Here is a 27554-nt window from a genome sequence, read left to right as displayed (position 1 = left end):
ACTGTTACACATTATCACCATACTTAAGTGTATTAGAAATGTGCTAAATTACTTCCATGACTGCATTTTGAACATTTCAACAGCTGAGTACATTGTAAATACTCCGGCAGGAATTTTGATTTCTCATCCTTATTTCTTTGGGATCCCATGAGTAATACAAGAAGCTTGTTTATTGCTGAAATATATCTTGCTTAATGTCTTTCATGTCTGTCCCTGGTGTCTTACCAGGAAAAATGGTAGTGAAAATGATCCTAAGCAGAGGAAGAAATCAAACAGGGAAACCGAAAGAAGAAACAGAAAAGGAAATGTCCTGGGGAAGGAAGATGGGCTGCACACCTTCTGGGGCTCCAGGTCCTAATCTGGGAGAGGGCAAGAAAAAGGAGATGGAACAGACTGAAACAAGCCAAAAGGTATTGTTCCTGAGAGATGCCCTCAGGCACTGGGAAAGAATGCCTTGACACCTAAGGGAGAGTGGGCAGGCACCAGGCCATTGACGCCTCTAGCTCTGTCTACCCTACGTAATACATCCTTGCTGGTCCTTGCCTGCAGGTTCTCTCATTAGTAGCACATAGTTTCCAGAGCAACGCCATGAGGAGTATTTGTCCTCAGGCCTAGAAGGCCATGTGCTACCCCAGGCCTTCTGGGGCCCTGGCTCAGTGTGCCCATCTTGGGTACTCTGAGCATGATGGATCACATCTCAATCTGTATGTTACAACTAAGGCTGCTGGGATCAACAATATTTCCACAGATCTACTCTCTGTATTAAAGGGAGAGACAAAATGTGTTGCTATCTAGTAGATGCAAACAAGGCCATGTTAACAATTCAAATTTCACTGGTTCTTGCCATTACTGTTACAACTCACCATTCTTGCCTGAAAATGTTCCTTGGGTATTATCTAGAGACTCTTACTTGTATTTGTCAGCATCGTTACTCTCACCTCTCCTCAGGTCCTTCCTTTCAGCTTGAAGATTCTGTGATTCTATAAGATTGGTAAGGAGGGTTGTGGAGTCTCTAGTACAAGAGCTTTTTGTGTGTTTATTTTAAAGTCTGCCTTATAGAAAATTTCAAACATCTACAAAAAAACAGAGAAGAGTATAATGAATTCTCATGTACCCATTGATCTGCTTTAACAATTTATATACATCTACACCTCCACCTTCTCTACCCCTCTGGATTATTTTGAAGCATATTCTTAAATATTTTAGCATAGATCTCAAAAAGACAACTCATTTTAAAAAAATCTAGTGCAGGAGTTTTTAAACTTGGGTTTACATATGTAATGTTGCATGCAAATACGCATCTTCTTGAGAAAATGACCTACAGCTCTCATCAAATCTTTTAACTGGTTCAGGAGTCTAAGATTTTAAAAATCATTGCTCTAAGCAAAACAATGAGAAGAGATTAAATTTGCTTTAGGGTCAATACTTGTGAATGAAACCTCTCATCTTTTCACCATTACCACCATTACACTCATTCTTAAGTATTTTTCAGAAACTTGTTTCCTAGGAATGATTTTAGCTGTTGTATATATAGAACAGTAAATTTCAACTTTAAAAGGTTTTAGGATTAAATGCACTCTCCAAAAGCCATAAATACTAATTTAAAGAGCAGAAAAACATTAGAGGCATGTATACAATGGTCAATATACAATCATCATGAGAGCGTTCCAAATGGGCCCTCAGCCTGCCAAGTGAAGAAATCTACATCAGAGAACCAGAGGAGAGTCAGTCAGAACTGATTTCACCAGAAGCATTAGCTCAGAGGCAGAGAATACAGGCACAGAACTGCTCAGAATGTCCCTTCGTTTTGCAAAATACAAAGGACAACATACTTCCAGGAATGTGATGCCAAAATAAAAAAATTCAGAAACCATACATACTGCTGATTAAGTTAAAGTTACTCAGTTATTTTAATAAAACAGACATAAAATATACATTAACATTTTCTTTATTTTCAAAAATCTGGGTTAAACAGGCAAGCTGCATGTACATAAACCAAACCAAACAACACACCAACAACTTAAAAAAAAACAAAACAAAAAAACCCCAGAACCTTGCAAATTAAGACTCTACTGGACTATCAACTAGAGGGCTGGACTAAATGAACAAGAAACCCTGACGCTCTATGACAGAAAATTGATGGCATACGTGCTTTCCCACTCGGGTGTTCCCACGTGCACATACATGTGTGTACATGTGCAGGCATCACTGGAGGAAGAAAAAGTTGAAAATGGTACAATAAAATAATTCAAGTTACTGGCCATTTCCTCTGTCCTTCAGAATGATGTTTCCAGTGTTAAGAAATTATGGATGCCTCCTCTACATTAAAAAAAAAAATCCAGAACAGTGAAAACATCAGGACACAGTTTTATTGCTATCTTTTGAAACATACGGCTACATAGAAAATACTAAAAATTTCAATAAAAGCAACGTGTTTCTTGTCTAAGTAGTTAAAGTGAACGGACTTTTGTTAGTCACAGCCAAGCAAGAGGAGACCCTGGGAAAGGTTATAATTGGAGCTTATCCAGAAGAGGCTCCTTCTATCTGCAAGAGGTCTGCTATGCTTCAGAAGGAAAAACGAAGCAAACGCAAAGCAACCCCATTCACTTTTCCATTTCTAAATTTAAAGCAAACATGCTGGTGTTGTTGAAATTTTAATTTCCAGTTTAAATTGTCATGACCACTTGGGGCACAGACAAAACCTTTATATGACCAGGAAGGAACTGAGCAAGGCCAATGACACTCAGTGTTCCCGTGTGTTTTCAAGTCTGTCCAGTGCAAGCAAATGAAAACCAAAAGAAAGCAACCCAGCTTTAGTTCTAACACTGATAACTGTAGACCCTGGAAGGAAGTAATTTAGTGGGGTTTTTTTGTTTTTGTTTGTTTGTTTTTACTGCTTTTATTCCCTTACTATCTGAATTTAAACACAGTTCCATAAAACTTCAAGTATAGCTAAGGAAAGCACCTCACTGCCCCCAGCCAGCTTCCTGCTGTTGAAACTGAACTTTTCTGGCATTTGTATTCTAAAACAAGTTTCATTTCTCCTGACCTCTTGTTAAAACACAGATTTTATCTTCTGTAATTTTCTAATTTTGCACCTGTTGTTAGTTCCGAGTTTGGGAAGAGTGGCGAAGCACATAGGGATGGGCTCCACAAGCTCTGGTCTAGGCTATCAGACACCAGGATGAACGTGGGGACCCCTTGCCTTTTCTCACTTGGAAGCAAGGGACTCTTTCAGGATAGTGTTTTAAATGGTAGTGGGGAAAACAGGAATTTAAATTTTATTTGTAGAAAAAAGTATCTGAATTTTCTATTTTTACTATAATGATCATGCATCACTTCAGTAATAAAAATAAAGAAACAATGCTGTCAGGTGGCAATTGTTTTTAGGTACATTTTCTTGTATTAGTTCAGCCCATTTTAAGTGAGGACTTTGGGCATTTTGGGATATTGTGGCTTCTGGCCATATTATCTATTTAAAAGCGTACATCTTTCTACCAGTGGGTAATGATCTGATATCCCACAGTCCCTTGAAATTATGATATTCAACAACAAAAAAATTTAACCAAGCTTTGTAGGTTGCAGTATAATTTATCTTTATAAGAATAGTACATAGATGGTTTATTTCAATGCTTGTCATAACTAAAAATATTTTCCATATCTTTACACATAAAATGTGTATCAAATCAAAGTTGTGACCAAAGTCACAACTTTTCCCCTCAGAATTCCCTATCGTTTCCTGACACTTGGTGCTATAGAGTAGAAGTCTGGAGCCAGAATGTTCTTTTGTTTTCTGATAGGCAACTTATTACTGTTTGACTGAATGCCTACAGGATTTTTCATTCATTATCCTTGGTAGTTTAAAATTTTGCCAGGAGGTGATTAGGTACAAGTCTCTTTCACTTTTTTTTTTTTTTTTTTTGGCCTGGAATGCAGTGAGACCTTTCAATCTAAATACACAGATTTTTGTTTTGTTCAGGAAAGATTTCATTTTTATAGTCTATTGATATTTTTCTCAATATACTCCTTCCATCAGGAAAGCAAATGTCAGTAATGTTAGCTAATGTTCTGTGTTCCAAATCCATTATCTTTCCCCTATTTTCATCTCCTGTTTCTTTTGAAAGAACGATAGGAAGAAAATCTCGTTTGTCCTTCACACTGATTTTTTTTTGGCCGCACCCCGCACCATGCGGGATTACTTCCCTGACCAGGGATCGAACCCGCACCCCATGAAGTGGAAGCGCGGAGTCCCAACCACTGGACCGCCAGGGAAGTCCCACACTGAGTTTTTTATAAGCATCTGTATTGTTCTTTTCTACTTCCAATGTGGATTTTAATCTGCTATTGTGTTTTTAGCTTCCTTGAAATCCTTCTTTCTAGTTTATCTTCTTTTTCATATTATTCCATTGCCTTTTTCTCTTAATCCATTCCCATTTTAAGATAACATACTATTGCTGCATAGAAGCAATTCTTCTGTTCCTTCAATCATGACAAAGAGAATCCTAAAATTTTCTTGTTTCTTGCAGTAGACTACTTTCAACTGTCCTGGAAGCTGTTCATTTTCCTTCGTTCAGTCTTTTTTTTTTTTAATGCCGCATTTGTTTTCTCTATACTCATCCTTAAACGTGGTCCTTTCTCCTCAAAGCCAGTATTTGCCTTTCATTATGCTATCTGTCCACTTGAGTGTTTGTCAAATCCCTTTTTTGGATGCACAGGTTGAGGGTAAGAAGATGTGCATATTTCCAAGTCCAGTTTCTAGTTTAACACTTTTCTATTGAAGTGGCATCCTTTTCCTTTCTATTGTCTGGTTTTCTGGATCTCTGATCCAACACCATACACATACACAATATTTGCATTTTCTGCTACTTATTTATTGTTTTTGTCCTCACCTAAAGGGCGTTTTTCTCAGAATGCACTATGCCTCCAATAGATCCTCTCTGCTTGCTGCTCACATTTTAGCCCTAGAACTTGGAGCTGGACTGAATGAAGAGGAGGTGGATGGGGAGATGGGAGAGAGGGTGGGATAGAGAAGCTTTTCACTTTATAGTGTGGCATCTGGTTAAGAGAAAGGATAAGCCAGTTATTTTTCTGGCACCAGAGCTCTGAGTAAGGAGACTGACATGGTTAATGAGAACAAGTATTAAATATCTTTCAGATTTTCTATTTCACAGAACCTGTTTCATGAAGCAAAGTGAAAGAAAACAGTGAGCTACAACCTGAAAGGTTTTGTCTCACTCCACTTCCAAATGCCTTGTAAATTGTATCGATTCCTTCTAGATTCTAGAATTGAGAGGTGGCCTTCTTCTGGGTCTATATGAGTGTTTTTCTTGGAAGGCAGGAACTCAATGGCAGGGCCTTCTGCCAGACAGCTCCATTAATTAATTTTTTAAAATCCAAATCTTCCAGCTATGGTATGGAGGAAAGATTCTGGATTAATTTTCTAGTCCTGAATCTACTACTTATTGTCTTGCTGACCTTGGATGGGCCCTTTAATATCTCTGGGCTTCGGTTTTCTTATTGGTAAAATGGGGGATTTTGATTAGGCTGTCTCAGAGTTACCTATAACCTCTTATTTTTTAAGTCTCAAAACAAAAAAATCCCCATGCCCTGATAAAGGAAAGAATAGAAAACAAATGACTAAATAAGTATATTTTGCTATGAGGTCGCTTTAGCCTAAAGATTATAAAAATCCTCTGACATCAAAATTAAAAAGTGAAAGCAAAAACCCTGAGCATGTAATTGTGATGCAGGCTAGGAAGTCCTTTACATTTTAAGCAATGACACCCATTCAAAACAGGTGCAGTTTGTAAACGACTTGACTTTTATTAGAATAAACTGGCATGACCATCTGCCCTTTAAGGTAGACAATAGATAATATGAGTTATTTATTGGCTAAACACAGAAGGTTCTCAGTAGGCAGAAAATGTTATACTCATTCATAGAAAACCACCAGGCTTTCCAGGAACTCCTGAATTATACCAATATATTGAATTAGTAAGAGAGTACATATAAGGTATGACACAGTATGGTTTGAGAAATGAAATATTTCCCAAACAAATAGAAGCTGTTTAATTTTTTAAAAGCTCTGTGATAAATGGACCTCTTTGGGCCTGAAGAAGGCAGTTTAGTTTAATGCGTTGAGCACTGTATTTGGAGTCAGAAGACCTGGGTTCAAACTTAAGTTCTCCAACTTATTAGCTCTGTGAGACTTTGGGAAATTTACTTAACTTCTCTGAGCCTTGGTTTCTCAATAAGTAAAATGGGAATAATTAGACCTACCTTGCAGAGCTGTTGTGAGAATTAAATGAGAATACGAGGAAGCTGTGAGAAAGCACTTACCACAGTGTTAGTCAAATCTGAATCTTCCAGAAACTTATTTGAACAAATCAGTAACAATAACTACAGTTAAATGTAAATTAATTAAATCAGTTATACTGACCATAATATTTAGGAGCCCATTCTCAGTGGGGGAGAGGGACCTATCTAATTGCTTTTAATAGTAATGGAAGCAATATGCATCTACATATAATCCAGTGATTTTTTTTTTTGGTCTTAATAAGTATTTCCTGAAATTATTAACTTCCATATGAACTGCATTAGATAAACAATAAAGCACTTTAATTGAGCATAAAAATCTGATTCTGATCAACAATTAAAACATAGGGAACCTCTCTGGATTTCTTGGGCTATAAAGAACTAGAAGTACTCAAAATCATCATCAAAATAGGCAAACTTTGCCAGAAGGATGGGCAGCCTCCCTAAAAGGAGTTTTGGGAAACCCTATGATGTCAGGATACATGGATACAGAACACACAGGAATTTCCAGAGATAAGCTAGTTTTTCATTCCCTACAGCCTCCTCTTCTCTCAGAAAGGGAGTTCAGCCTTAGGTCATCACCAATCTCTCCCTCCACTCCTGTTTTTGCTTAGGTGATAATTTATATGGAAAAACACAACAAAGATTTTTACCTAAGAACTTTGCCTAAACAACTGAATGTTTTTCTCTTAAAACAGAGCATTAAAAATTCACCCCAAAAGTAAAAGCATTTAAAGATATACATGAATTTGAAACTTTTAATGCATTCTTCAGTTCAGGGCTGTTTGTTAACAGTTTCTCAATATGTATGGGTCTTAACTTAGACTAAATTGGAGCGCCTGTAGAGAAAATGAGGTAACTCTTCTTTGAGGTCTTCATCGTTTGCATTTCTTGCTGCCTAAAGTTAACTGGTTACTAGCTCAAGAACCCACTGTTAGCAATCCAGATTTCAATAAAAGCAACAAAGTGATGCTTGTTTGATAAGAGTAATATTTAAACATAAATATTTATTTAAGTGGTCACAATGTGGTTAGTGTTAGCCTAACCTGAGAAAAATAACATTCTGCTGCCTATAGAGATAGCAAAATAATTTAAGGAGCTGTCAAACTTAAAATTTCAAGAAAACTTATTCCTAAAGCAAGCGTTCCAATATAGCAAGAAGCACTCATTTAGGAGATTCAGTATATGATCTTGAGGAATTAGGAATTTTGCCTCCTAGTTTTGCCACTTCCTAACTACATGGCCTTGAGGAATTGCAGAAATGTAATATTATTCACTTTGGAGATGATCTTTTCCGATGATCTCCTTTCACAGCTGAGGAAAGTGAGACCAGCATTACCAAGTGAGGAGAGAAGGCGCTGCCAGCCTGGTAATCTTCCTTCTATAGCCAGAGGCTTCTGCTTCTACAGGAGGATTATTTTGTCTACATCGTCTCCACAACTGTCTATGAACATGCTGATAGGGTGGGTATAGCGTGATGCTTTTAATGAGGTTGAATTAAAATAAAAATCAAAGTAACAGAGTTTCACATTTCTATAAACATTTATCAGTCAGGGCAGATTAATACAGCATATAATCCAAGGAAAGCTGGGAAATGCCACATGACCGAGGAGACCATTTCCTTCACAACTTTGGTTAGGTTTTCCCATAATACTCCCCTTTGCAAACACACTAAACCATGGGAAAACTTTCTCATAATGCCTCTCAGGGCTTCTCTATGCTTTAATTGTTTTTGCTTACATCTGAGGTATCAGGGCTTGGAGGTGCTGGAGGTAGAATTTATGGGTATAAATGTGACCACATTATCAGGTTTGCTTTCCTCTTCAAGTTTAACTGTTTAAAGGAGAGAGAATCTCCATAATGGAAGGAATAAGTGGTACAGTGCAGATTAGGTGAACAATGTTATTACTCTTACCAAAGGTTGTAACTAAAATAACTAAGATTTATTGCATAAATAATACTATGTGCCTGGTGCTGTGCTAAAGGCTTTACATTTCATTGAATCATACCCTTCAAGCTGATGACCCCATCATCTCTGCTGGAATAAACTTCCAAGGGGAGTCTGGCTAAATTCTGGGGAGGAGGTACCAAGCGAACGGGGCTTCCTTTAGAGCAGGTGCAGAAGGTGCCGGGGGCAAGAGCTCACCCAAAGGACTCCCTGGGTCCCGTAACACCTACAGCACCACCATTCCTGACGCAGAGCCACGGCAACTTGAGCCTTGGTGAATGTGCAAATTCCTGGTATTCATTCCCACTTCTGAATACAAAAAACACTAAAGGTAAGTGGAGAAAACACTCTTAACCTCCCCCTTTCTTCTCTTGGGAATCTCCTTTCTCCTGGCTTAGGCCAAGAGTAGAAAACCCTGGAGTCCCCAGAGGGTATGGTTTACAGCTGGCCGAAAAGACAGAACAACTGCCTTAGCTCTGAAGCCCAACAAGAGCTAGCTACTCTGCCCCCCTTCAGATCCTCTGAGCATGGACACTGCCATATAGATGGATAGGTGCTTCACCATATTAGCAGGTTTACTAGGTGTTATCACATATAAACTTAAAGTGTGTGTGTGCACACACACATACACATCTACACACAAATATATAATAGACAAAGTACCTATACAGTGGGTGGCACAGGAGGCATGTAATGAATGGCATTTAGGATGCTGAGATACGATTCTTTCCTTCCATCAGGTATCACTGGAGATTCTACCTCCTGACTTTGATTATAATCATTCACGTCAGAACTCTGAGGGTTGAAAGTCCATCAAATAGGTGATAAGCGACAAACCTGAGGCAGAGATTGTTATTCAGCTGATAAAAAGCCACTATCAACAGAAAGATTACAGCCTCTGGATCAGTTATTGCTACTTTTGGAAATGTTAAAATCTGAAAAGATCCCAGTGATATCTAATGGCAATTTCTTCTTGAATCTATTTAAAATAAAAATGGAGGTTTTATTACTTAAGCTGCAGGCCCTGCCCAGTAGTTCACATAGGTTATATTTCTGTTTAAGTGCAGTACTGACAAGAAAAACAACCATGTGCTTTCCTCAAACAAAATTTCCTTTGGGTGTTCACCCACTAAAGGAAACTGTACCTCGTGTTTTGTGTCTCTTTTAATCAAAACCTTAAAATCCCTATAGGAAAGTACAACAGAACAGTGTGCAATATCAAGTCATAACACTGCTTATTAAATATTACCTGTTATTTATATACAGATGGAGACATACCAAAGTTAATCTATATTCAAGAAAGATCAACTAGTAAACGAAATAAATGTGCAGGAACTAAAAAGGGAACAACGTTAAACCTTAAGGCAGCATTGGTTGAGTCTTTTCCGGTAAAGGAAGTATTACATATTTCAATGACCAGTGAATGATTTTTTAAAACAATTAATTAAAATAAATACTAAAATAATGTTTTGAAAAAGAAATAGGGCTGATTTTAGGACTCCTACAAAATGAATGTATACTAGACTTTCAATTGTGGATTGGAAAACATACACACGAACAAAATGGTATGACGTTGTAGCAGTCTTTCCTCAAATACAAAATAAAGATTCCCTAGAAATTATTATTATTATTAATTAGTCCTCTTTGGGCTCCTTTTTCACTTATTCAGAGCAGTTATTATAACATTCTGTTAATGTTTGAATAACAAGTGGTCAGGTTCAGTCTCACCTGAGTGAAATGATTTCAAACTGCATTGATAACCTATCATCATGGTCTGATTTTTCAACTATGTCCTTGTTGCTGGGTTTGCTTACCTGGTAGGTTGCCTACATCCTCGTGTCCCAAGCATTGGTGCCAACCTAAAATGATGAGATCTCTTGTGGCTGAAAGAGTCATACTTTGACAAAAATATTTCAAAACTCTTTAATAAACACATTTTGGGATTTGTTTTCTTTGCAGCTTGTTTTGTTGGATTTTCCTGGTTACGCCTGAAAACTACTTTCAGTTGTTTTACAGTCCAGTGCTATATGCTGACAGAACAACTGTATGACACAAAGAACAGATGAAAAAAAAAAACCTCTAAAAAATGTTCAAACGAAAATAGCTTTCACATGACGCTGAGAAAGAAAACGTAGGCACTTCTGCTTCAGGAGGTTTTTCACGTTTTGATCACAGACCGCTTTTCCAAGACACTTTCTCTCACTACTGGAAATTCCCTCATGGTACAAACCGTCTAGTTCATTGGAAACCTTGTTCTCACAAGCACCGTTTGGTGCATTAATCTTTTCTCATAAAACTGTCTCCATTGATGCAGAGGTCAAGTTCCTCCCAGGGCTGAGAGCAGTCCCCACCTTCCTATCAGCATGACTGAGCGTAGCTCCACGACCTTCCATCAAGCAAGGCTGCTTGCTCTGCAGGACCAAGTTATCCAACAACAAAATGTAAGGAGTGCCAGGTGCAATTTTTCTCCTGGAAATAGTTAACATGTCTGCCTCTCTCTTCCTAGTTCCTCACTGTGAGTGTAATTCCACAAAGTGTTTATAACATTCTAAAGCTACTAGGCTACTGGGATTTTTTTTTAGTGACTACTTAAACAGTTTTCTTCCCCCCCTCCCTTTTATTTTTTTTGAGAAAATCTGTGCTAAAAAGGCACTAGATAAAATGAACTTCCTCACTCTTGTGTATGTAGTAACTTATACAGTGCATTAGACTCTATAATTTAACAAAGGTGACACACATCTGGATAAAACATCCTAAGTATTCATCTACTTTCAGTTAAAAAAACAAACCCAAAGTCAAAGAAATCTTTGAAAGAAAGAAAGAAATCACTCAAAGTCCCACTGACAGGGACCAGCCTGACCATGAAGTCACGGTCATCCCTGCCGCCTCAGAGCCCTGGCCTTGGCTGCGGGGGAGCGCCCGCCTGCCAGGGTGTGTCGGGTGGTGGCCGGGACCCAGGGGAGACTCACTGGCAGCAGCTGTGGGAGCCAAGCCTCCTGGAGACCTGAGTAAATGAGACGAAGGTGAAGTTCTCACAGTTTTCCAGCTTGACCTTCTTGGCTAAGTTCGGGACAATTCCCCGAAGAGACCTCAGTCCCATCCTCTGTTCCTCGTACCACACGCTGCCCATGTCTGCGGCCTCCTTCCTGGCGGTAAGGTAGAAAGGGGACTTGGCCTCCATTTGGGTGGGTGGTCGGTGGATGTACATGTACTTGTAGAGGAGGCAGTAAGGGCACTGTTTGTGTCCCCTGGAATGCTCGTGGTAGATCTTCCCGTGGCACACTCGAGTGGAACCACTCCGACTCTCCCGCTTGACACTGTCTGTCCGGGCAAAATAGGGCTGGTTCTGTGGGTCTTTGAGCAGCTCAATGTCACCATACATCAGATCAGCATGCTCCTGCAGCGTCCGCATATTCAGGTATTGGCTGTTGTACTTGACCACGGTGGACAGAAGGGTGATGGGGCTGTCATCCCCCAGACACCCTGCCTGCCACATCTCTTCCTCATCAGAGAGGGAGAAGTAGACGATGTTGCGAGAACGGGCACCTGACATCCCTGCCTTACTCAGCACCCACAGCTTCTCCTTGAGCTTCTTGGTGGAGGAGCTGAAGGTGCTGCTGGTGATGGAGAAGCCCACGCCCGCGTTCTTCAGGATGCGGTCCAGGCCTCGGCGGATGGCATGGAGCGACGTGGCCAGGAAGTCTGAGCCGTCGCTCTTCTTAACGGTGACATAAAAGTTCTCAAGCAGCTCGTTCAACTTCACTGCAGGGATCTCAAATGAGACAAACACTGAGGTTACACGTTTGCGGACACCCAAGTAGCCAGACCCCTCCTTCCTTCTCCTGATCCTCACTAGGGGCTGTATTTTGGATAGCCCTCTAGAGGGCTGCCTTCTTAGCATGGTACAGTGGAAAAAACAGTGAATTTCACGCTGGAAGATCTAGGTTCCACACTGGGCTCCACTTAGTCCCTTTAAACCTCAGTGTTTTAAGCAACAGGACGGGAGATAATAATCATACCTTCTCAAAGAATTACTGTAATGCTTAAATAAAGTAGTGGATGTGAAAGGGTTTGTAAATAGTAATGAACACACATACACACAACATATATATATGTGTGTGTGTGTGTGTGTGTGTATATATATATATATATATATATAATTATCATTATTTTTATTATTGGCCTTGTAACTTTCACTATTCCTCTCTGGAAAGCCCTTTCGTCTCTTTTCTAGCAAATCATTTCCTTCCCTCCCCTTCAATAAAATTCAGCCATCCTCTTTGAAGAGTTCCTGAACTAAACTTATCAAACTCTGAATCATTCCGACATTAATTTCCCTGATCTCTGCATGTACTTGGTGCTGTAGGGAAAGATGACTCACATGTCCATTTTGCACAGCAAATTAATGCCCCTTGATTTTTCACTTGAATTTATCTGAATAAGTCTGGAAATATTTCTGACTTAACAATCTGTAGGGTTTCAATGTCAGTATTTGTTCAAAAGATATGAAAGACTTAATGATTATACTGACAATTAGAGAGTGCTCCTTATTTAGGCATGGCAGGAGAAGGAAGGCTGGTGGGTAAGAAAGCTTTACTTTCAAGAGGGAGCCATAAAGATAAAACCACACCTTGCTCATAGTCAATTTAGGTTGAATACACATTCTAGGACAAAAGATAGTCTCAATAAGAGATGTTTTAAAAGCAGAAACTGTACTGGTAACATTCATTCTTCTAATAGCCCTTGGGTCAAAGAGGAAAATAAAAACTGAATTATAGATTAAAAATGAGGCAAACTGAAAACATTACATATCAAAATGTATGAGGTGTTGCCAAATATACTCCAATAACACCACAGTCTTAAATGCCTTTGTTAGAAACTTTATTAAAAATAAGCGAACACTATTCAACACAAAAGACTAGAAAAAGTAAATCAAATTCAAAAATAGTAGAGTGAATCAATAAAAATAAAACAAATTAATGAACTGGAAAAGATATAAATTGGTATAGATAAAAAATGAAAGTATGTAATCTTTGAAAAGACCTATAAAGTTGACAAACTTCTAGCAAGTATGATAGAAAGAAAGAGAGAAAGAAGAGGAAAGGAAATATACACATAAACAATATTAGGAATGAGAAAGACTATAACTACAGAAAATGAATAAAGAATATGAAAGAATATCATAAACTTTATGAATGTTAATTTGAAAATATAAATAACCTGAATAATTTTCTAGCAAAATATAAATTACCAAAGTTGGTTCAATAAGAGGTAAGAGATCTGAAGAGCCCCAAACAAGAGAAGAGAATGAAATGATTGTCAAAGATGTATGTCACTCATAAAGAGATGGCGTTATGGAGTTGATTCACCTTTTCTTTTGTATGTAAACAGTTTTGGAGCACAGGAAAAATAAGCGTTCTTCATTTTTTTTCTAATCCAAATCTGATAGATATTATACCAAAGACGCAAGAGGGAGGAGATATGCGGATATATGTATATGTATAACTGATTCACTTTGTTATAAAGCAGAAACTAACACACCATTGTAAAGCAATTATACCACAATAAAGATGTTAAAAAAAAAAAGTATATGAATATAAATGTAAACTCCCCTAAGTAAAGTACTAGTGATTTCCGTTTTGCCCAGCACCAATGTAAAACAAAATGTACACACGTTAGAACCATGCAAGCAAGGGCATGGCTCTGATATGCACAAGTAGCAGTTAACATGGTACCAGCAAAATGAGGGCTGCCTATATTATCAAATTCAGGACTGCAGGAAAGCAATCTACGTCGAGACCAGTAGGGATTATCAGAGTGTAAGGATGATTCAATAGTAATAAATACTTCAATATAATTGACTTATTTATATATTAAGGAGAAATAATATGAACTTGATAATTACTGAAAAATTATTTGAAAGAATATGCTATCCACTTCAAATTTTCAAAAATGCAAATTAAATTTAGATTGGAAGAAAAAATATCCTCTTACTATGACGAAGAGTATTTTACAGACATGAACTATAAAAATTACACTCAAGATGAATCAAAACTACAATGAGGTATCACCTCATGTCAATCAGAATGGACATCATCAAAAAGTCTACAAACAATAAATGCTGGAGAGGGTGTGGAGAAAAGGGAACCCTCTTGCACTGTTGGTGGGAATGTAAATTGATACAGCCACTATGGAGACAGTATGGAGGTTCCTTAAAAAACTAAAAATAGAACTACCATATGACACAGCAATCCCACTACTGGGCATATACCCTGAGAAAACCATAATTCAAAAAGAGTCATGTACCACAGTGTTCATTGCAGCTCTATTTACAATAGCCAGGACATGGAAGCAACCTAAGTGTCCAACAGATGAATGGATAAAGAAGATGTGGCACATATATACAATGGAATATTACTCAGCCATAAAAAGGAACGAAATTGAGTTATTTATAGTGAGGCGGATGGACCTAGAGTCTGTCATACAGAATGAAGTAAGTCAGAAAGAGAAAAACAAATACCATATGCTAACACATATATATGGAATCTAAAAAAAAAAATGGTTCTGAAGAACCTAGGGGCAGGACGGGAATAAACATGCAGATGTAGACAATGGACTTGAGGACATGGGGAGGGGGAAGGGTAAGCTGGGACGAAGTGAGAGAGTGGCATGGACATATATACACTACCAAATGTAAAATAGATAGCTAGTGGGAAGCAGCCGCATAGCACAGGGAGATCAGCTCGGTGCTTTGTGTCCACCTAGAAGGTTGGGGTAGGGAGAGTGGGAGGGAGACACAAGTGAGAGGAGATAGGGGGATATATGTATATGTCTAGCTGATTCACTTTGTTATAAAGCAGACTAACACACCACTGTAAAGCAATTATACTCCAATAAAGATGTTAAAAAAAAATTACACCAAGATGAAAACATTAGAATCTTTTTTATGAAGTCAGGAATAGGATGAGAATGATGAATACCATTGCTATTATACAACAGTGCTCTGAAGATTCTGGCCAACCAAGTAAGACAAGAAAAAGAAATTACACACACACACACACACACACACATACACACACACACATGTATGTATGTATATATGCATATAAGAAAGGAAAAGGACAAAACATAATTGTTTTCTGATAATCTAATTGTTGGTCTAGGAAACTCCAAGAGATTCAGTCGAAAAGCCATCAGAAAGAATAGAGTAGCTGCATACAAAATATAAAAAGCAATAGTTTTCTTACATACCAGTAAAAACCAGTTAAAATAACTTCCCAATAACCATGACACCCAAAACTCATCTGGTTTCAGATTTTTATGCTGTCACTTGCAACTCCCTACTTGCAGGTGTTAACTTCTCTTTGTATTAGCTGGGACTTGTGTGGTTGCAAGAGAGAGACCAAACTTGAAAAAGCCTTGGCAAAGAGGGATATCAGAAATAGTGGATTTCAAGGCCATCAGGGCTCCACCTCTCACCTCTGCTTCTCTGTACAGAGCTGCTTTCTTTGTGTAGCCACGTAGCACTCCCCAAGGGTTATATCTTACAGCTTCAGGTACTGGCAAGAGTCCAACTCTCATTTTCAGCAGAAAAAAAGTCTGAAGGAAGGATTCTGATTGGCCCACTCCTGATCCAAACAACCGACCAAAAGGTGGGCCACTGTACTAACATAATGGCTTCTGCAGTAACCATGGGGATTGTAGGAGAAGAATGGTTCCTTAAATAAGGGGTGCTGAGCAGAAAATCGTACTACCTTAGTGTTTAAAAACAAAACAAAACAAAACAAAACAAAACAACTAACCTCTGATAGCTTCCTTTTGCCCTTCAGATAAATTCCAAACTGTTTACCTTGTATACAAGCCTTTACAATCTGCTTCTACCCTATGGTAGATTGTTTGCAAAGATAGCCACAACCATCTCTCCCCTCCCTGTTCTTACACCCCTTTGCAATGTGACTCTGCTGCTCCTCCCATCAGGAAGTAGAATCTATTTTCCCACCCTTGGAATCATGGCTGGCCATGAATTAATTTGGCCAGTAGAATGTGGTAGAAATAACAATGTGTGAATTCCAAACCTAGGCCTCAAGGGGTTCTGCTTTCATCTTACAGGTTCTTACAGGTTTGCCTCCATTGTCGTAGTACATGATGTTGCCAGGTAAGGAAGCCCAGTTAGACCTCAGGAACGTGTGACTCAGAGACAAGCTGCCTCCCATCTAATATACAGATGACTGCACCCACATGAGTATCCCAAGTGAGACCAGTAGAAGAACCACTTAGCTGAGAAAACCCCATATCATCATGAGCAAATAAAATGAATGTTCTGTTAAGCCACTAAGTTTTGGGGTGGTTTGTTATGCAGCAACAGATAACTGATATACACCCTATTTCTCTAGCTTAATCTTTTGTTCTCTTCATACTCTGTTTTCCAGCTTCACTGAACTTTGTGCCATTAGTAGAAACCACAGGGCTCTTTCATGCTTCCAAGTCTTTGCATATGCTATTCCTCTGCCTAGAATGTTTTTTCTTCTAACCTTCTCCATTTGGAAAACCTCTATTCCTTGTTTCAGATCTAGCTCAAATTCTGTTGTCTATATAAAAGGCTTCTCCAGCTTCCCTAAGCAAAGTTACTCTCTCACCTGGGATCCCAAGGCACTTCATTTAAATTTTATTATGGCCCTCTCCATACTGCACAGCCTTTTATCTATTTATATGTCTGTCTCTCAAAGTGGACTGAAAGCTTCCTGAATGCAAGAATGACATCTCATACATGACTGGTTCTTCATGCTGAAGACCCTACCAGTAGGCCTGAAATGTATCATAGATACCCAATGAACTGATAAACATGGGTTAAAGCAATGAATTAACCCTGGAGTCAGGAGAACCAAGCTGACTTAGGGTGCAGAACATTTCTCTTGATTATACCACAAGTTTCAAAGAAAAATCACAGCAAAAGCAATTCCTGAAGAAATGTCAAGTCACAAAATTTATATTGTTTGTACACAAGAAACTGTTCATTCTGGCCCATGTTGCCTGCCTCCTTTGTTTTCTCAAACTGAATTTTGGTTGATAATTATTCCTCCAGGTCAAGATCCTCTTACCTAGAAAAGGTTAAGGTTAGGGGTTGAAGAAATGGTGATGAGGGTCTATGAGAAGAGATGAATTTTAAAATTATTATTAATAAAGGTGAAATTATTACATTTTAATAGATTTATTTGCTTTTTTATTGTGCTAAACTATACATAATATAAAATTTACCATCTTAACCATTTATAAGTGTACCATCCAGTGTCATTAAGTACATTCACAATGTTGTGCAACCATTATCACTACTCATTTCCAGAACTTTTTCATCATTCCAAACAGAAACTGTACTCATTATACAATAACTCTACATTTCTTCCCCCTGCCAGCCCCTGGTAACCTCTATTATACTTTCTGTCTCTATGAACTTGCCTATTCTAGGTACGTTACATAAATGGAATCATACATATCTGTTCTTTTGTGTCTGACTTATTTTACTTAGTATAACACTTTCAAGGTTCAGCCATGCTGTAAGCATGTATCAGTACTTCATTTCTTTTCATTGACAAATAATATTCCATTGTATGGATATGCCACATTTTGTTTATCCATTCATCTGCTGACGGACATTTGGGTTGTTTGTACATTTTGGCTATGGTGAATAATGCTACAACACATATTTGTGTACAGGTTTTTGTATAGATATATGTTTTAAATTTTCTTGAGTATATGCCTATGAATGGAATTGCTGGGTGAGAGTAACCCTATGTTTAACTTTTGGGGAACTGCCAGACTTTCCAAAGCAGTTGTATCATTTTGCATTCCCACCAGAAATGTATGAGGGTTCCAATTTCTCCACATCCTCATCAACACTTGTTATTATCTGTTTTTCTTTTTTTTATCCTAGTCTTCCTACTGAATGTGAAGTAGAATCTCATGTGGTTTTGTCTTGCATTTCCCTGCGGTCTAAGCATCTTTTCACGTGCTTATTTTCGTCATAATAATGGTTTAATGTCCTTGTCTGCTAATTCTAAAATCTGTGTCAGTTCTGGGTTGGTTTTGATTGATTCATTCTTTAGTGATATATTGATACTTTCTTGCTCCTTTGCATGTCTGAAAATTTTTGTTTAGGTGCCAGAGATTGTGAATTTTATTTCTTGGGTTCTGGATATTCTTATATTCCTGTAAATATTCTTAAGGTTTGTTCTGGGACATAGTTAAGTTACTTGAAAACTGTTTGACCCTTTTGGGTCTTGCTTTTTCTTAATTAAAAAAAATTTAGATATAATTACCATATGACACTATATCAGTTTCAGGTGTATAACATAATGTTTTGATATTTGTGTATATTGCAAAGTGATTACCACAATAAATCTAGTCAACACCCATCACCACACATAGTTAAAAAACTTTTTTCTTGTAACGAGAGCTTTTAAGATCTACTCTCTTAGCAACTTTCAAATATACAGTACCGTGTTATTAATTATAGTCATCATGCTGCACATTACATCCCCAGGCCTTTTGACCACCTTCACCCATTTCAACACCCCTCATTCCCAGCCTCTAGTGACCACCAATCTATTCTTTTAGCTAGGAGGTTTTTTGTTCTTTGTTTTTAGATTCCACATATAAGTGAGATCATATGGTAATTGTCTTTCTCTGTCTGACTTACTTCATTTAGTATAATGCCCTCAAGGTCCATCCATGTTGTTGCAAATAGCAAGATTTTCTTCCTTTTTATGGCTGAATAATATTCCATTGTACCTATACACCACATACTCTTTATCCATTGATCCATCTATGGACACTTCTATGTCTTGGCTATTGTAAATAATGCTGCAATGAACACAGGGGTGTATATATCCTTTTGAATTAGTGTTTTCGTTTCCTTTAGATAAAGGATCGTATGATAGTTCTATTTTTAATTTTTTGAGGAACCTCCATACTCTTTTTCTATAGTGGCTGCACCACTTTACATTTGCACCAGTAGTGCACAACAGTTCCCTTTTCTCCACATCCTTACCAACACTAGTTAACTCTTGTCTTTTGATAATAGTCATCCTAACAGATGTGAGGTGATAGCTCACTGCGGTTTTGATTTGCATTTCCCCGATGATTAGTGATATCTAGCACCTTTTCATGTAGCTGGGTCTTGCTTTTAAGATTTGTTGGGTAGGATTAGAGCAGAGCTCGGTCTGTGGCTAATTATTCTCCACATTTGATGCAAGACCTTTCTAAAGTCTCTACCCCGTGAATCCTGAGGTTTTTCCAGTCTGACTGGTGGGAAGAGGTACTGTTTCCAGTTCTGTGTGAGCTCCAGGTACTATTACCTCTGATTCTTTCAGGCATCTTTTTTTTTTTGGCCAGCCTCGGGTAGTTTCCTCACATGCAGATGTTGATCAGTACTCAGCTGAATATTTGAGACAGAATAGCTTCAGTTCTCTCACGTTCTCTTTCTGTGTAGCTCTCTACTTTCAGATACTCTGTTATGACAATTCTAGCCACCTGGGTCTCTCTGGACTCAGTTCCATTTCCTCAACTCAGCAAATCTGCTGGGCTCTGCCTGCATGCTCCCTGCCTGCACCACAGCCCTGTAGACTCATTCAAGGCAGCAAGCTGGGGCACGTGTAAGGCTCACCTTGTTTCCCATCTCTCAGAGATCACTGCCCTTCTTTGCGTATTATATAATACCTTGCAAAACATTAGTTATATCATTTGTCTGTTTTTTGGTTGTTTCTGGCAGGAGAGTAAATCTCCTCCAAATTGGTTGGAAGTGAAAAACTTAACTGATTTTTCTCCTGGGCATGGGTTATATGTTCCCACTTCTTCCTATGTATAGTAACTGTTGATTGTATGCTAGAAATTGTGAATTTTACATTATTAAATTCTGGATTTGTCTTATCTTTTCAATGAATGTTGTAACTTCTTTCTAGTTGTTCTCATGTCCTCAGCTGCCCTGAACTCTGATTTCTGTCTCCCCTCAACTCAGCAAGATTGCCAGGCTCAGTTTGGGTTCCCCTCCCTTCAATGCAGTTTAAAAATTGTCTCCAGACAGAAAGCCTGAGAGGTGGTCAAGCGCCCATCTTAGGGATCAAGTCCTGTGCTGCCTGTTCTGTAGCAAGAGTTATTTCATATATTATGCCCAGTTTTCTAGTTGTTACAGCAGGAGAGTAATTCTGGACCCTTCTATTCTCTTATGGCCACAAGTGGAAATTTCAATTTATTTTCTAATCTGCTGGATCATTTTGATTAGTATGTTGTTGCTTTTTCATTTTTATAATTCTTTTCATTCTTTCAACAAACATTTCATACATCCTTAACCTGTAATCTACTATCTAAAGTCCCTGGTGTCTAAATCTGTTCTTTGTTGTTTCCATTCATTCTCATTCATGGTGATTTATTTCCTTAAGTGGATAGTGATTTTTTTTTTTTAATGAGCACACATTTAGCTGGTCTTAATCTGTGAAAAATCTGAGTACCTATATTTTGGATGTTTCCCTTCAAAGATTATTAGCATATGACTCTGCAAGGAGCCAGGGTATGCTACTGACCAAGAACTTTAGACACTTTCAGGATCTGCTCCTCAATCAAGGATTCTTCAGTTTAGCTCCCTGCCTCTTCCCTTCTTAATGATGTTATCAACATAAGCCCTGAGGAAGAGCCCTGCCTTTCACACGTGCTTACTGCTCACACTGCTCCTGTTTTGACCCTGTGGATGGCTCCCTTTCTTTCTGCAAGTACAGCAGAAACGCCCCTCACAGTATCTAGGGCACCATGCTGCCAGAAGTAGAAACCTGGATTTCCTATTTCATCTCTTGTTGGTGCCCTAAACACATCACCCAAACTTGGAGATGTCACCTGCCCTTGCGCTTCAGTTATGACTTCTATTTGCAATATCTTTGAATCTATACTTCCAGCTTTAACACTTCCCCCATGTTTTAAATCCCACCTTCCCAAATGCTTATTCGACATATCCATCTGGTAGACATCTCTAATATCTAAACTCAACATATCCAAATCAAAATACATCTTTCTGTTCTGTCTCTACATGTCCAAGAATTTTCCCTTCTATTCACAACCCTCAAACATTTCAAGTTGGAAGAGACTCTAAGGGTTCATTTTACAACTGGGGAAATTGAGGACCAAGAATATTAAATACATTTTTGCTCATCACCTCCAATTAATTGCTCTATAATATTAAGTTTCTTATGTTCCTTCCTGTTCAAAAAAATTCAGTGTTTCCCTTTTACCTAACCCTTAAGACATTTGCAGATCTTGTGGTCAGAGTGTTTTTATTATAACAGTCCCTTCTCTGCTGCCCACCCCCAATAATCCTTCAAATAAAGTCTCTCCTTACAAACAAACACAAAAACAAAACAAAACTTCAATGGTTTCCCAATATTCACAAGATTTCAGCTTGCCATTTAAGGGTTGTCAAACTCCAGTTTTATAGTCCACTACTCCCATATATGAAGCCTCTGCTGCAGGCAAGTGGGTCTATCCCTCTAAATTTTACTCTTCCTTACGTGACTCAGCCTAGAAGACCCTTGTCTTCAATTCTGTTGAAACCCTACCTCTCCCTCAAAATACAGTTTAAATATCAATTCCTTTGCTAGTCTCAACAAACTGCAATTAATTTATCCATCCGAATTTTTTGGCATATCTGATCTGTAAATTCCGAGAACACGTATTAAATTCTGTTTTGTACTGTGGATATTTTTCTTTCTATTTTATGGTCTTTCAAAGTTTCCTCAGGCAGAAAGTACCTGTTCCATGTTCCCCACAATACTTACCACAGTGCCTGGCACATGGAAGCTCAGTGAAGTTGACCAAAAGAAGAAGTAAACTTAAGGGTTTCTTACCTTGGTGATGTCTGTGTGATCTTTGAGCCCATTGGTCATACACCAATATCGCCACACATTCAGGGCATACCGTGTTGCTTTGGTAGTATTTGGGCTTACTGCACTGGTACACAGATCATTCAAGTCATCGTTAATATTAAATACAGGAAATTTGTTGAGCTTAGTAGAATAGGCTAGAAACAAAAACAATAAAAGGCATTAAAATAATTTGCCATTCTCTTCTTCAGAGAATTGTATCTTTGGATCATGTTAAATAGTAGAAAACTCCTAAGAGATATAACACATTAAACAATGAAATTTCTATCAAGTATACATAAATTAGAATAAATACAGTAGGGAATAATGTTTATAGCATGAAATCGATGTAGTAACCTTGCATTTAATCCCAACAATTTTGCCATATGTATTAACTGGTATACTAATGCAGGCATTACAATAATAGAAGGGAAAAAATGAATGCAGAAAAACAAAGAATGTTCTATCTAAAATTTTCACTGTAAAAAAATAGCATTTATGTTAACAACAACGACAAAAGGATAGAAAGAAAGGAAGACAAGTTATACATCCTTTCTCTTTCCCTTAGCACATGAAGAGCTGTTACTTCTCTGCAACATATAGTCTCAAATATCTTATTTGTCATCCTGGACAGCTCTGAATTAAATGGTACTAGCATATTTCTTTATTCCTATTCACAAATTGATAAAGAGAGAGAGATTTCAACCCTGACTCCACAACCCATCAGCTAGCTTAGAGTAAGAATGGAAGGTCAAGTAGAATATTAGGGAAAGTGGGGGATGCTCCAGAGAGGCTCACATTGTCTTAGAGGAGAGCAAACAGATTTTAAATTGCAATTGTTGCTGCAGCCTGTGGATCAAAAACCACATTCACAGAAAGACAGAAAAGATGAAAAGGCAGAGGGCTATGTACCAGATGAAGGAACAAGATAAAACCCCAGAAAAACAACTAAATGAAGTGGAGATAGGCAACCTTCCAGAAAAAGAATTCAGAATAATGATAGTGAAGAAGATACAGGACCTTGGAAAAAGAATGGAGGCAAAGATCGAGAAGATGCAAGAAATGTTTAACAAAGACCTAGAAGGATTAAAGAACAAACAAACAGAGATGAACAATACAATAACTGAAATGAAAACTATACTAGAAGGAATCAATAGCAGAATAACTGAGGCAGAAGAATGGATAAGTAACCTGGAAGACAGAATGGTGGAATTCACTGCTGCAGAACAGAATAAAGAAAAAAGAATGAAAAGAAATGAAGACAGCCTAAGAGACCTCTGGGACATTAAACAATATTCGCATTATATGGGCTTCCCTGGTGGTGCAGTGGTTGAGAATCTGCCTGCCAAAGCAGGGGACACGGGTTCGAGCCCTGGTCTGGGAAGATCCCACATGCCGCGGAGCAACTAGGCCCGTGAGCCACAATTACTGAGCCTGCGCGTCTGGAGCCTGTGCTCCGCAACAAGAGAGGCCGCAATAATGAGAGGCCCGCGCACCGCGATGAAGAGTGGCCCCCACTTGCCACAACTAGAGAAAGCCCTCGCACAGAAACGAAGACCCAACACAGCCATAAATAAATAAATAAATAAATTAAATAAACCCAAAGTTAAAAAATATATATATATATATTTGCATTATAGGGGTCCCAGTAGGAGAAGAGAGAGAGAAAGGACCAGAGAAAATACTTGAAGAGATTATAGTCGAAAACTTCCCTAACGTGGGAAAGGAAATAGCCGCCCAAGTCCAGGAAGCGCAGTGAGTCCCATACAGGATAAACCCAAGGAGAAACACGCCGAGACACATAGTAATTAAACTGGCAAAAAATAAAGACAAAGAAAAATTATTGAAAGCAGCAAGGGAAAAACGACAAATAACATACAAGGGAACTCCCATAAGGTTAACAGCTGATTTCTCAGCAGAAACTCTACAAGCCAGAAGGGAGGGGCATGATATACTTAAAGTGATGAAAGGGAAGAACCTATAACCAAGAATACTCTACCTGGCAAGGATCTCATTCAGATTCGATGGAGAAATCAAAAGCTTTACAGACAAGCAAAAAGCTAAGAGAATTCAGCACCACCAAACCAGCTCTACAACAAATGCTAAAGGAACTTCTCTAACTGGGAAACACAAGAGAAGAAAAGGACCTACAAAAACAAACCCAAAACAATTAAGAAAATGGTCATAGGAACATACATATTGATAATTACCTTAAATGTGAATGGATTAAATGCTCCAACCAAAAGACACAGGCTTGCTAAATGGATACAAAAACAAGACCTATCTATATGCTGTCTACAAGAGACCCACTTCAGACCTAGGGACATATACAGACAGAAAGTGAGGGGACGGAAAAAGATATTCCATGCCAATGGAAATGAAAAGAAAGCTGGAGTAGCTATACTCATATCAGATAAAATAGACTTTAAAATAAAGAATGTTACAAGAGACAAGGAAGGACACTACATAATGATCAGGGGATCAATCCAAGAAGAAGATATAACAATTATAAATATATATGCACCCAACATAGGAGCACCTCAATACATAAGGCAACTGCTAACAGCTATAAAAGAGGAAATCGACAGTAACACAATAATAGTGGAGGACTTTAACACCTCACTTACACCAATGGACAGATCATCCAAAATGAAAATAAAAAAGGAAACAGAAGCTTTAAATGACACAATAGACCAGATAGATTTAATTGATATTTATAGGACAGTCCATCCAGAAACAGCAGATTACACTTTCTTCTCAAGTGTGCATGGAACATTTTCCAGGATAGATCACATCTTGGGTCACAAATCAAGCCACAGTAAATTTAAGAAAAGTGAAATCATATCAAGCATCTTTTCTGACCACAACACTATGAGATTAGAAATGATTTACAGGGGAAAAAAAGTAAAAAACACAAACACATGGAGGCTAAACAATACGTTACTAAATAGCCAAGAGATCACTGAAGAAATCAAAGAGGAAATCAAAAAATACCTAGAGACAAATGACAATGAAAACACGATGATCCAAAAGCTATGGGATGCAGCAAAAGCAGTTCTGAGAGGGAAGTTTATAGCTATACAAGCCTACCTCAAGAAACAAGAAAAATCTCAAATAAACAATCTAACCTTACACCTAAAGGAACTAGAGAAAGAAAAACAAACAAAACCCAAAGTTAGCAAAAGGAAAGAAATCCTAAAGATCAGAGCAGAAATAAATGAAATAGAAACAAAGAAAACAGTAGCAAGGATAAATAAAACTAAAAGCTGGTTCCTTGAGAAGATAAACAAAATTGATAAACCATTAGCCAGACTCTTCAAGAAAAAGAGGGAGTGGACTCAAATCAATAAAATTAGAAAGAAAAAGGAGAAGTTACAACAGAAACCGCAGAAATACAAAGCATTCTAAGAGACTACTACAAGCAACTCTATGCCAATAAAATGGACAACCTGGAAGAAATGGACAAATTCTTAGAAAGGTATAACCTTCCAAGAGTGAACCAGGAAGAAATAGAAAATATGAAGAGACCAATCACAAGTAATGAAATTGAAACTGTGAGTAAAAATCTTCCAACAAACAAAAGTCCAGGACCAGATGGCTTCACAGGTGAATTCTATCAAACATTTAGAGAAGAGCTAACACCCATCCTTCTCAAACTCTTCCAAAAAATTGCAGAGGAAGGAACACTCCCAAACTCATTCAGTGAGGCCACCAACACCCTGATACCAAAACCAGACAAAGATACTACAAAAAAAGAAAATTACAGACCAATATCACTGATGAATATAGATGCAAAAATCCTTAACAAAATACTAGCAAACAGAATCCAACAGCACATTAAAAGGATCATACACCATGATCAAGTGGGACTTATCCCAGGGATGCAAGAATTCTTCAATATACGTAAATCAGTCAATGTGATAAACCATATTAACAAACTGAAGAATAAAAACCATATGATCATCTCAATAGATGCAGAAAAAGCTTTTGACAAAATTCAACACCCATTTATGATAAAAACTCTCCAGAAAGTGGGCATAGAGGGAACCTACCTCGACATAATAAAGGCCATATATGACAAACCCACAGCAAACATCATTCTCAATGGTGAAAAACTGAAACCATTTCCTCTAAGATCAGGAACAAGACAGGGATGTCCACTCTCACCACTATTATTCAACATAGTTTTGGAAGTCCTAGCCATGGCAATCAGAGAAGAAAAAGAAATAAAAGGAATCCAAATTGGAAAAGAGGAAGTAAAACTGTCACTGTTTGCAGATGACATGATACTATACATAGAGAATCCTAAAAATGCCACCAGAAAACTACTAGAGCTAATCAATGAATTTGGTGAAGTTGCAGGATACAAAATTAATGCACAGAAATCTCTTGCATTCCTATACACTAATGATGAAAAATCTGAAAGAGAAATTAAGGAAACACTCCCATTTACCATTGCAACAAAAAGAATAAAATACCTAGGAATAAACCTACCTAGGGAGACAAAAGACCTGTATGCAGAAAACTATAAGACACTGATGAAAGAAATTAAAGACGATACCAACAGATGGAGAGATACACCATGTTCTTGGATTGGAAGAATCAATATTGTGAAAATGACTATACTACCCAAAGCAATCTACAGATTCAATGCAATCCTTATCAAATTACCAATGGCATTTTTTATGGAACTAGAACAAAAAATCTTAAAATTTGTTTGGAGACACAAAAGACCCCAAATAGACAAAGCAGTCTTGAGGGAAAAAAACAGAGCTGGAGGAATCAGACTCCCTGACTTCAGACTATACTACAAAGCTACAGTAATCAAGACAATATGGTACTGGCACAAAAACAGAAAAACATATCAATGGAGCAAGATAGAAAGCCCAGAGGTAAACCCACACACCTATGGTCAACTCATCTATGACAAAGGAGGCAAGGGTATGCAATGGAGAAAAGACGGTCTCTTCAATAAGTGGTGCTGGGAAAACTGGACAGCTACCAGTTTTCATTTTAAAAGAATGAAATTAGAACACTCCCTAACACCATACACAAAAATAAACTCAAAAATAAACTCAAAATGGATTAGAGACCTAAATGTAAGACTGGACACTATAAAACTCTTAGAGGAAAACATAGGAAGAACACTATTTGACATAAATCACAGAAAGATCTTTTTTGATCCACCTCCTAGAGTAATGGAAATAAAAACAAAAATAAACAAATGGGACCTAATGAAACTTCAAAGCTTTTGCACAGCAAAGGAAACCATATACAAGACGAAAAGACAACCCTCAGAATGGGAAAAAGTATTTGCAAACGAATAAACGGACAAAGGATTAATCTCCAAAATATATAAACAGCTCATTCAGCTCAATATTAAAAAAACAAAC

The 27554-nt window shown here is 37.9% G+C and overlaps 2 protein-coding genes across 7 annotated transcripts in view; one reads left to right on the top strand and one right to left on the bottom strand.

Moving 5' to 3' along the window:
• The window catches only part of INIP (INTS3 and NABP interacting protein), a 53570-nt gene extending 42641 nt beyond the window's left edge, over nucleotides 1–10929 (top strand). The window contains exon 7 of the transcript XR_014247923.1: nucleotides 229–10929. The gene's annotated coding sequence lies outside the window, so the exon portion shown is untranslated. The remainder of the gene's footprint in view (nucleotides 1–228) is intronic.
• Nucleotides 1–27554, bottom strand: part of KIAA1958 — a 225725-nt gene that overhangs the window by 50602 nt on the left and 147569 nt on the right. For 2 of the 6 annotated variants that reach the window (XM_082403965.1, XM_082403960.1), the window contains 2 exons: nucleotides 22147–22319; nucleotides 11093–12035 (listed from right to left, as the gene is read on the bottom strand). In XM_082403965.1, the coding sequence (XP_082260091.1) occupies nucleotides 11229–12035; nucleotides 22147–22319 (980 nt within the window). In that variant the 3' untranslated portion in view covers nucleotides 11093–11228. Of the gene's footprint in view, nucleotides 1–11092; nucleotides 12036–12164; nucleotides 19695–22146; nucleotides 22320–27554 lie in introns of those variants that run through there. The other 4 variants (XM_082403962.1, XM_082403963.1, XM_082403964.1 and 1 more) reach the window with 4 other exon arrangements.

Source organism: Balaenoptera borealis (genome assembly GCF_965194805.1).
Source record: "Balaenoptera borealis genome assembly, chromosome: 8".
NCBI classification, from domain to species: Eukaryota; Metazoa; Chordata; class Mammalia; order Artiodactyla; family Balaenopteridae; genus Balaenoptera; species Balaenoptera borealis.
This window is presented reverse-complemented; position numbering and strand designations above follow the sequence as displayed.